An 11,348-nucleotide genomic window follows, 5' to 3' on the forward strand; every position below is an offset into this window, starting at 1 on the left:
GAGACTGCTTAGTCTTCTTGAGACCGGGAGGCTCTAGCAACGCACAATCATGTCGCTCACCTGGTCTGCGAAAGACCACAAAAACATGACTCAACCCGCCGCGACCGGACAGAAGCGATCGCGCAACGACACTGGGAACAAAGTGGCGGTGGTGCTCGGTGCGCAATGGGGAGACGAGGGCAAAGGGAAAGTCGTCGATTTGTTGGCGACTGACGCTGACGTTGTCTGCAGATGTCAGGTAGATGTTTTGGATTCGTGATATCAGACGAGCATTCACAGGGTCGTGCTGTGAATGTCTTGCTAATATTGCTGAATGCCGTTTTTTTCCCTCCCGAGTTCTTTACGAAATCTGGCACAAACTGTGCAGCCTGTTAAAACGCAACCGGTGCTCAGAGTGAAAACACTTTTATTAGAGCTTTTTTGTCTATTACAGTTTAACCGTGTTGAGAATGCACTGTGGTTTCATAACTGCACTTATGGGTTTAAGTGATGGGATGGGAGAATTGTGACCGTTAAACAAAAAATTAAAATCATTTTACAGACTCTAAATGTCTTTACTGATCATTTTAGGAACAGGCAAGTACAATTTGCTAGCCTGACTGTTCTCTTAATTATTGCATTCACCTCTAAACCTGACTCATTCAGCTGATCACAAAGATGTTGATTTTCAGATGCATTGAATTAATAAAAACAACTCCATATAGGTCAGTTGCTATTCATTCATGCAAGACACATAACCCTCTGGTCAGATATCAGAGGTCACTCCAGCAACGGGGTCACACGGTGAAACCTGCCAACAGTTGCTGTGTTGTACTCTCTCCGCTGACAGGACTAGCACCCTGTGTTCTGGAGGCTTGAGAGCCCCACCCACCGGGCTAGAGAGAGGTCACATTCTCAGGGAGGCTTGATATGTGAGAAGGCCAGGACTTAGCCAGGCCGGACAGAGTGGTTGATCCACCAGCACCAGCCAAGTCTGTTAAAATAAGTGCTGGAGAAGCTCAGTGAATTGGAAAGAGGGGGGCTTATCACCGTCTCACGAAAATATAATGAGACGGGTGCATGTGGCTGGATGTTTTTTTGGTGGTCTTGTGTGTCAACGTCATACCGTATTTGATCACATCATCATTAAAACAAGACAGTGTAAACTATCACATCACAATATGGGCCCTGCTTGGATTTACAGGGGGGCAACAATGCAGGACACACGGTGGTAGTGGACGGAAAGGAGTATGACTTCCACCTTCTCCCCAGTGGAATCATCAACTCCAAAAGCATCTCCCTCATCGGTAATGGCTTAAATATTCAGCTTTGTTGAGACAGCATGGTTAAGAATATTAGTGCAGTTACATCTTCCTCTTCCTCTGCTCTTGTAGGCAATGGAGTGGTCATACATCTACCTGGCCTGTTTGAAGAAGGCGATAAAAATGAAAAGAAAGGTATTTTAAGAGAAAGAATGCCCTTTACACATAATGCACTCGTGTAAATTAGGATTAGTGTATACTCACATAGATGTCCTTTCGATTCTTTGACCAGGTCTGAAAGGCTGGGAGAAGAGACTAATTGTCTCAGACAGAGCTCACCTTGGTATGTATACATGATATGATATTGCTTAGAGTGGTTTACTTTAGTCAAATAAGTACAGCCTGAATAAATCATCAATCAATCGATACATTTTTAAGGGTGTGAGGCCTTGTTTGCCGTCTCTCCGCAGTGTTTGATTTCCACCAGGTAGTCGATGGTTTACAGGAGACTGAGAGGCAAGCACAAGAAGGAAAGAAGTAAGGATAGCAGAGCACAGACCTGCCAGCATTTTACACTATAGTCAGTACAAATCGACTTTGATTCCATACGTTGTTTTACATCCCTCCCTTGTGTTTCAGCATTGGAACAACCAAGAAAGGCATTGGACCCGCATACTCCAGCAAAGCAGCTCGCACCGGCCTACGTGTATGTGACCTCCTGGGTGACTTTAAGGACTTCTCTATGAGGTAGGGATCCTATTAATATGCCAAACACCCAAGACTAATTCTGCGATGAACAGTTGCGGCATGATTCGCGATTTCCTTTCCTTTCAGGTTCAAGAACCTTGTCCGCCAGCATCAGTCCATGTACCCAGCCTTAACAGTTGACGTTGAGGACCAATTGAAAAAACTCAAGGTAAACCGACTATTACGAAAGTCATGAATTATGGTCAATCCCAACATCAACTAATCATGTTTTTGGTTTTCCTTGTTTTGTGCAGGAATACTCTGAGAGATTGCGGCCGATGGTGAGAGACGGGGTCTATTACATGTATGAAGCTCTTCATGGATCTCCAAAGAAAATTTTGGTGGAAGGGGCCAATGCTGCTCTCCTTGACATTGACTTTGGTATTTTGATTTTAGTTTTTTCTAAATGCTTATGTGTTTCTTTTTGTTTATCTGGGAGGGAGTCAGTGACATAAACCTATACATTTTTTTTGTTCTAAAGGCACGTACCCTTTTGTGACATCATCAAACTGCACTGTGGGCGGGGCGTGCACTGGTCTTGGCATCCCTCCGCTGAATATCGGCGATGTTTTTGGAGTATCAAAGGCCTACACTACCAGAGTGGGAATCGGAGCCTTCCCCACAGAACAACTCAACGTAAGACCTTAATGTTACCGAAGGAAATCTGTGAGATTACTGGCACGTTGTCACACGTGCTTGCTTTCTCGGCCTTCGTATTTGTCCGAAGAAGAGACACATGACATGTTGTGTAACTCACTGATATTGAGCTTGACATGTACAGTTTGAATGTGATCGTGTTGCTCACACACAGGCAGCGGGGCTGGTGGAGGGGGAATGGGGGAGTTCTCTGGCTGAGTGCAGCTGTCAAGTTTTGTGAGACACGGGTTCAAACGCTCTTTACTTCTTATGCAGGTCACATGTTCACACGGATAAATTTAGGGCCAGAGTCCGGGTTCAGGATATATTTACTGTGTGAGCTGGGTTATGTTACCTGTCACGGGAGCTGAAAATACATACTTTAAAAAAAGACTAAACTTAATCCCCCCCCCCTCCAGTCCATATGGTGTTTTATTGTACTCAGCTGTGTTTAACTAGTGTAGTGATTGCACATTTTTAGGTTTCTGTAGAATTATGAAATGCCCAACATAGTTTAAGTTCATGAATAATAAAGTAACAAATAGGGCTGTTGTGCCCCCTGTATGCCGTAGGCAGTAGGAGAGCTGCTGCAGACGAGGGGTCATGAGGTGGGTGTAACCACAGGAAGGAAGCGGCGTTGCGGCTGGTTGGATCTTGTCATCGTGAGATACGCTCACATGATTAATGGCTTCACCGGGTGAGTGGCTGGAACAGTTTAAGCAAATCATCAGGTGTTTCGTGATCATTTCAATAGTGAAGGAAGCCTAAAATCATGTTATAATAATGACTAACGGCACGCATTAAACAGCTCTCCCATGACATGTTTCCCGTCCAACAGCATTGCTTTGACAAAACTTGACATTCTGGATGTGGTGGATGAAATTAAAGTCGGAGTCGCCTACAAAGTCAATGGAAAAAGAATTCCCCATTTCCCAGGTAATTTAACAGAAGAAACCATATGTAGAATAATTATCATAAACCCATTCTGCTTTCATTTAAAGATTGGTAATCATGTATTGCTTTCAATAATAGCCAACATGGACGTTTTGCACAAAGTGGAGGTTGAGTACGAGACCTTCCCCGGTTGGAAGACGGACACGTCTGCAGCCAGGAAGTGGAACGACCTCCCAGCCAAGGCACAAAACTACATCCACTTCATTGAGAACCACATTGGAGTTCCCAGTATGTTTGACACAAAATAACAAACTTACATATTTCAAGTTTTACTTTGCAGAGCACACAAACAAATAGAAAGTAGAGCAACTTCCCATGAAGGCCTCCAAATCAAAACAGAGAAGAAATGCAGAAACTGCATGATATCCTTTAGGTGGCACTGTTACACATGGCAAAAATAGCAATATGGTTTGTTATGATTTCTACAGTTTTGTCAACTTTTCTAATCGTTCTCTCTGTTTCTCTTTCTCTTTTAGTCAAGTGGGTTGGTGTTGGAAAGTCCAGGGAGTGCATGATCCAGATGTTCTAAAGGGAAACCTTTAGCTCCCCTTGACAGGAGCACAGAGGATGTGGCATCATTGCATCATCTAAACTGATTTTCTCCTTATTGGTTAATAAACAAAACATACATGTTACCTTTGAGCAGTGTTGTCTATGTTTGTTTAGTTACAATCAACTAGTCTTGTTATTTTACTATAACATTTATTAGAATGTATTTATAGTCGTTTGGGTCGTATCACCAATTAAACTAGCACAAATGTTAATTAATTGATTCATGGAAAACGTGATCAGTTGATGCAATAGCCCAGTCAAACCATGCACAGCTGGGACAGTGTTGATCATTACTTTAAGATCATAATTACTTTCAATATGAGGAAAAGAGTAGCACGCATTCTTTCAGACTTTTAATTACTTTCTGTCCTGGGTTGTAATCACGCTGTGCCCATTTACTGCACCGATCTCCAGCTTTTCGTTTCTGGGATTTAAAAGATAAAATACAAAATCCGTGGCCGCACATGAAGGCAGCACCGTGTGGATAAACTAATAGACAACCAAACATCACGTGACAGATTCATCGTTATCGGATTGGCTCGTAGCTTTCATGTGACCATAAAGGATGCGTGCGATTGGTTCGTTGACGTCTCCGTTTGCAGTTTTCCCGCAACAAACAAGTGTCGAAGTCAGTACTAGCACGTCGGGAGTTATTTGCAGAGAAAATGCCGAAGCGAGCTTGTCCTTTTCCGGAAACCTTCTCCTCTCAATACAAAATACACGTCGGACAACAGGAGCTGAATAATTATGGCGTGTTTGGGAACAAATACAGGCAAGAAATATACGGTGAGTGGCTGTTAGCTCGTGCTAGCTTCGTCGTTGCGCACATTGTGTTTGTTGTTTGCGTAGCAGGAATCACCTAACTGTATACACAACTATAAAACAGTCGCGGTGGCCACTTTTTGTGCATGTGTTCATGTTCCTGATCGCATTAGTTGGGCCTGTTGACGGTAAACACATTACGGTGAGTAACGTTGTAGCGGCTGCTAAATAAGATAATCATGGTTTTAGTGGCCGCTACTCCCAGCTGGCCTCTGAACTACCACAGCACAGTCCTACTGGCTTTAATGTACCGTGAAAATCAGCTTCTTGCGCGGTCACGTGTCATTTCACCTAAGAGTGGGTCCCATGTTTCACAGCAAAGACGAAGAACTTGCTCTTCAGCGGTGCCAAGGCTGTGATGGGCACACTGTGGACCGGAGAGGAGAGGTCCACTGAACCCACTGGAGAAGCGGAGACTCCTGCATGCAGCCAGTCTCTGCTGAGAGGACAGACATTGATTGGACACGATGGGAGACTGACGAGAGCAAACGCTGCACAAGGTGAGCCCAAACTGACGAGCAGGGGAAGGGATGGCTACACTCCAGGTGTATTTAGAGCAACATATGCTGTCACACCCAGCAATGACAACACTGAAAGATGATCTATTCTGATGTGTCAAATAACAGGATCTTATCATGTTTCTCACCTTTGGCCATGTGCGTGCGTGTGTGTGTGTGTGTCAACAATCAGACAGTAGTCAGCCAACAATTCATCCATCTATTTCAAGGATTTGTTCTTGTCATGTGTACAGGATTGCACAATGACATGTAGTTGTATCGGGTAGACGGACTTTGGCCTGTTCCACAGTCTATGACTGGGCAGACGGTCGTCACTGATATAAAACCTTCAGTAGTACTAGGTTGGTCCTCCAAAGCATGCTGACGCAAACCGATGATCGTGCATCGTTTGGAGCACCTGAAGCTCTCCCTGAACCTGCTCCTCTCTGAACAAGATCTCACAAAGTCCAGACCTGAGGGTGCATTCAGCAGGCTTCATGAGCTTTAACTATAGAAATGGTCAACCGTGTAAAGTAAAGGTTGTACCTGCTGACAAAATGGAAATCCCAAAGAGGACAAATATTCTTACAACTGAGTTTGTGCTACAGGTCTACTAATGCATAATGAACACATGGGATTGAGCTTAATACGATACTGATATTGAAAAAGTTGTTGGTGATCCCGTCCTTAAGCAATTAAAATGTATGTAATAGGGTACAAAACCCACAGTTGTTTTTCTGTGTACAAAAGATGGAGGGAGAGTAGTTGTACACGTAGCAAGGCTATCCGAAAAGGCCTCCACTCTTTCTCCCCGCCAAGTTAAATGATGACGTTTCAATCCTACTTCGATCTTCCTCAGGTCAGAATAAAAAAATATTTCCAAAGTTCAGCTGAAGCTAATATGATGCTTCAGCTGCATGAATAAGAAAAATCAAATGGGTATCTTACAGGATAGTACAAAAGTCCAACTGTTACGACCCCTACAACACCACTCGGCACAGAAACACTGTTTAGAGGAGCACAAAGAGGGAATTTAATCCTGAAATAACTAATTTTGGAAGAAACGCACTTGATTTGGATCTCTTTGTGGCCAGTATGAACAGGATAAAAGATTGCACCAAAACATGTGCGTATTATTCAAAGATGGGTTCACAGGCTGTCTGTTATTGACCACTCAAATGCATGCTAAATGTCATGTGTTCACATTTTCTCATTTTACTGGGTTACAAGTTTCTGTTGCATAATAATCGTTGGGTACTGAGGGCTGCAAAGCACATACGTTTTAGTTGATGTCAACTTCTTTTAAATCAGCAAGTTATCTGACCTTGAAGGTTATGGTTAAGTCAGTTCATGCTTTTCACCAGCAGATGTCAGGGTTTTGTCACAGATTTGGTTACTTTTTCTTGTTTGTTGCGTGTCTAGGTTCACCAGTGGCTCTCACGTGCTGCTGTGTGTGTCAGAAAAGCCAGGGCTCCAGGACGCCATGCTCCCAATGCGACCGCCTAGCCTGTCCCTCCTGCACACGTCAGTGCTCCTGCTGCTCCAGCCGCTGCTGCTCCATCTGCACCATCATAGAGTAAGTCCCAAAACCTGATTTCCTTTTCACTCAGCTTCTGTGTTATGGTTCATTAATATGCAACGTCACCATTGTCTTACGTAGGCAGGAAAATATTTGCCTTAAAGACATTTCAGGGCATCCCTAGCTGGAATCCAGCTGCAGTGTTTGTTTGTTTTCTTGTCCCAGCTTCAAAGAGCCTATAAAAGCAGAGACCGTTCACGCCGAGGTTAATTAGGTGTCACTTAAAAAAAATTAATTACTTCGACATTAAAAACATGTTGATATGAGGCGTGGGGTGCAGCTGTTTCTCATCTGTTCTGTGAAAGACATTCCTCAAGACTGCAGTACTGAAGGGTTGTGTGCATCAATGTCACTGGACTGAAAAAGTCCTGTGAATGTATTGTATTTGACAAAAATTAGATACTTTAATAACTTGTAGACTGGCCAAAACTCAACCCTGACCCTTGTTGTGTTCTAATCCGTTTTGGCCGGTTAAGAGCAGAGCTCTGAAAGGGGATTCGCTGGATGTTAAGATGTCAAAAAGCAACATAGGCAGGAAGGAAAACCGCTGCTTATTCATCTTTTAAGTCTGAAGAAACAATCTACGCACTTTTACAGCCACCGTACAAGCCAACACAATGAGTTTGCAGATTTGATGCTTAAAATAACTCCTAGAACTTTTGGTGGGCGACCTCGGTACAAGAGCTATTTGAGCAATCTGTTGAACGTTTTATATACCAGTGACTCATGTTGGCTGAGCAGGATCCAGCATCATTGCTTAAAATGTAGGCATACGTTTTCCATTGGTGAAATGGTTCACATCGTATTTTGCGGCCGTAGCTAAGGTGGTAGAGCAGGTCTGCCATCATTCAGAGTTGGTGGTTCAACATCCGGGTCCTCCTTTCCACCTTATGCCTTTTTTAATGAAAGTCTGAAACTAGACACGAGTGTGTAGAATGAGACAAAAAATATTAACCATTTTAATGTCATATTTTCTTTTGTGTTCCACAGTTACAGCGGGCAATACGATGAAGTACTGTGCTGCAGTTGCTCGACGTAGAGGAGGACCGGCGGAGGGATCAGGAGTTTACGCTTCAACATAATAGTTGCCTCACATGATTCTTCTAAGACTGCATTTTATACCTGTGATTTTTTTTTTTTTTTTCTTTTACATGTAATCCAAATGTTTTCTTGTGTATATATGTATTGCATTCTTAAAGTAACTGAAATAAACTTCAACACTTTCATATACAGTTGAATGTTGTCGTCCATTCAGTGCATCTTTAATACAGTCGCAGTATGAATTTTTATTAATTAAAGGGGCAGAGTAATAGTTTAATAAATGAATAATAGGCTGTTGAATAATGCAAGAATCGAAATTGCGTTGTCTGAACAGAAATCATCCAATTAGCTAAAAGGTTAGCCAACTGTCTTCATGTGTTGTAGACTCATCAGCAGGTGGCAGCACACTTCAAGGTCTCTGCTGTGAGGCGAGTTCCTTTCAGACTGGGCCACATTCAGCATCCTACTCGGACCCTGCGTCCTCGCTGCTGGAGGAACGCATTTGTCTCCGTATGCTAAAGAAGCACATTTTCAGCCTTGTAGCTGAAATATGGAAGTTTTGTCTTGGCAATGAAAACACAATTCCGATCCAGCCTCCCTGGACTGACCTTGAGGATCTGCTATCAAATATATTTATTGAAACAAGAAGACCCAGAGGTTGAGCGGAACCAGGGCTTTGCTGCAGACTGTTTGGCTGCAATTATCCCTCCTGGACACGACCTTGCGGCGCAGTCATCACTTTCTCTTGGCTGAGGCTCGTCACTGATGATGACTGGTTTCAGGGTCAGGCATTATACACTGTGAGTAATTGTTCTTGGTGGCAGAAGTCCTGAACACCGCCTCTATAGAAATCAATCACGTGAGCTGGTGTTGGGATATTGGCTTGGATGAGTGCACTTCCTGGAGCTCATTGCAAGTGTGCCTCGGAGCTTGTTGAGTCACATCCCCTGCTCAGCAGGCCAGTTGTGGCTCCGGTCTTTGGGGAGCTCTGCAGTTGGTGTTCGAGGGCACCGCTTGATTTCCGGCTGAATGAACAGACAGCTGCTGGCAGGAAAGGCGTCAAGTTGTCTGCACACTTCTTGATAAGGCTTTAAGGAAGTCTGAGGTGGACATAAATGACATTTATATATGTTTGTTGTGCTTTTATTGAAGATAAAAACAATCCTTGACTCATGAATATCAACCATGTCCATAACTCTGAAGCTAGAGGGAGTGTTTTGAGCCAATTAATAGTAATTCAAAAATCTATTTTCTTTGTCAATTGGCAAAATTAAGGGTTTCAGTAAAGTCAATTCTCAACATATTTGCAATTTACTGCTTCTTAAATATAAGAGTTTAACTTTTTATTTAAAATCAAATCAGCAAGTAAACCACAACTTTTCCAACAAAGTATATTATATGTATTGTACCGTTTGAAATATCTAATTATCTACGAAGCTGCGCAGCCTAATCATAATTTTTTTTTGATATAGAGCTAAGACAAGCACTTTTAAACTCACTGTAAATGTATTGTTTCGCTTAACAAACCTAGTACATTTCTTTAACGTGTTGTCCGTGGACACACCTATTGTTACCATTACAAAAGAGAAAAGAAAGTCACCTCTTGTCTCTCCTCCAATGCCGGAGCGAGCCTCCCCCTGGTCCTTCTTGACCTGCAAGATGAGTTTGTCTTAACCAGCTGAGTTAGGAATAATGAGTCAAAGTGACCCAAAAGTATCCAAAGCCCGGACTAAAGGTAACTTCATTACCCAGCTGTTTGAGCCAATTTCCTGTGATGCATCATTGCATCAAACCTCCCTTTAGTATGCTTATAGTAACCTAGAAGAAAGGAAGTGATGTAATACATGACGGTGGAGGGGGGCGGCGGGGTGTTGTCTGCAAAGAACACAATCTCATGATTCATTCACTATTCCCTCAGCTGTTGCCTCAATACTAATAACATTGGTGATACACTGTAGGCCTCGACTGTGTTGTATCAAAATATTACAGTGGTCACCTGAATATTACAGTGGTTTGGTCTGCCTGTCCAAAACATTTACTATATTCATTTCTATCTTGTTAGAGAGAAGGATGCTGAGGGGTAGTCCCCCTTCTCCCCGCTGCTCTCTGTTAACTCCATAATGATGTGTTTGTGTAGTGCAGCTGTCAAGGTTTTCAGCACATCCCCATCCGTGACATTCAAAGAAGAAGAAGAAGAAAAAAAAGGTCACAGTGTGCCCCCTTCCCTCCCTCCCTCCCTCCCATGCACGAATCCTCATCATCTCCTCCCTGGTGCATGTGTGGACTGGGTGTCTGCAAGGAGAAGGGGGCCACATAATCACCCACGGCGCTCCGGCGCTCCAGACAGGACCAACTGCAGTCGGCCAGCGGGAGCACGTGGCTTTGTCTTTCACCCATTCTTGTGGGGACCAGCTGTGGTCTGAGTGCGGCGAGCGTCAAGCCCAGTGATGCTGCTGCTATAAATATGCGTCAACGAGTGTGAGTAAGTGACAGCTGTACAGTGGACCAAGGACACACTGTCTTGGCTCTGTCGGGGCGAGCCACTCCAAAAAAGGCAAACCCAGTGTGAGAGCACTAGTTGATATGTATTTATGCACTTGTAGCAATTGATGTGTGGTATATAAACAGCTCAGATTGTAGCTTTAGGTGGTGGCTGAGAACACAAATGCTGCTTCAAATGTGGATGAAGCCTTAAAAGTTGGCAATAATGGTCGCTTATTACACCAGACTATGATATTATTAACTGGGAATTAAATTATTATTCTGAAAGTCAAAAGAATTGCTCCTCCAAAATTAAGTGGATGTTAACCATATGCATGTGTGTTCATACAGAGAGAGAAAAAGAAAACTGCCCACGTATGTGTGTGTGTGCGCGCATTGTCTGTACACAAGCGCATGTGTGACTGTGTTTGTGTGCCCTTTTCAAGTGTGACCACCTGTCTTTTGTTAAGAAATAAATAAATAAAAACAGGCCACACCAGCTGTCCCTGGCAGTCCGTCCCTTCAGAGGTCAAGGGCTCCCACCGCTGGCCTTGGTGGTGGACACTTACAACTTTCCTCTCAACTTCTCTCAAGTACCTCTAAACACACACACACACACACAAACAAAACCTCTCACAGCCAAATCAGCCAGGCTTTGAGCCTCTAAGAGAGGAATGTTTTATTACACCATCGAGTTACATAGCACATATCCCAGCTCGTCACCCTGCAGCTAAGCCCTATCACATGGCCCCTACTTTCCATGTGAAGGTTTGGGTCCATAAGAAAAGCACACACACC

At 43.5% G+C, this 11,348-nt stretch overlaps 2 protein-coding genes across 2 annotated transcripts; both read left to right on the plus strand.

Moving 5' to 3' along the window:
- Positions 1–49: 49 nt before the first annotated feature.
- Positions 50–4,213, plus strand: adss1 (adenylosuccinate synthase 1; the record flags this gene model as incomplete). The annotated part of the gene is made up of 13 exons (XM_079174400.1): positions 50–238; positions 1,184–1,286; positions 1,374–1,436; positions 1,534–1,584; positions 1,712–1,778; positions 1,881–1,988; positions 2,076–2,157; positions 2,243–2,369; positions 2,470–2,624; positions 3,197–3,321; positions 3,463–3,560; positions 3,657–3,806; positions 4,055–4,213. The coding sequence occupies 13 exons, from the start codon at positions 50–52 to the stop codon at positions 4,105–4,107; spliced, it is 1,371 nt and encodes a 456-aa protein (XP_079030526.1). The 3' UTR covers positions 4,108–4,213.
- A 524-nt stretch (positions 4,214–4,737) lies between these two features.
- Positions 4,738–8,261, plus strand: siva1 (SIVA1, apoptosis-inducing factor). The gene is made up of 4 exons (XM_079174984.1): positions 4,738–4,916; positions 5,270–5,452; positions 6,872–7,025; positions 8,019–8,261. The coding sequence occupies exons 1-4, from the start codon at positions 4,796–4,798 to the stop codon at positions 8,065–8,067; spliced, it is 507 nt and encodes a 168-aa protein (XP_079031110.1). The 5' UTR covers positions 4,738–4,795; the 3' UTR covers positions 8,068–8,261.
- Positions 8,262–11,348: the final 3,087 nt, after the last annotated feature.

This window comes from Pholis gunnellus (assembly GCF_910591455.1).
Source record: "Pholis gunnellus genome assembly, chromosome: 15".
NCBI classification, from domain to species: Eukaryota; Metazoa; Chordata; class Actinopteri; order Perciformes; family Pholidae; genus Pholis; species Pholis gunnellus.

Excerpts from the sequence above, each read along its gene's own strand:
- siva1 (XM_079174984.1), top strand. The coding sequence starts at position 4,796 with ATGCCGAAGCGAGCTTGTCCTTTTCCGGAAACCTTCTCCTCTCAATAC. Across the intron at positions 5,453-6,871 it reads GAGAGCAAACGCTGCACAAG|GTTCACCAGTGGCTCTCACG; the intron begins GTGAGCCCAAAC and ends TTGCGTGTCTAG. Across the intron at positions 7,026-8,018 it reads TCCATCTGCACCATCATAGA|TTACAGCGGGCAATACGATG; the intron begins GTAAGTCCCAAA and ends TGTGTTCCACAG.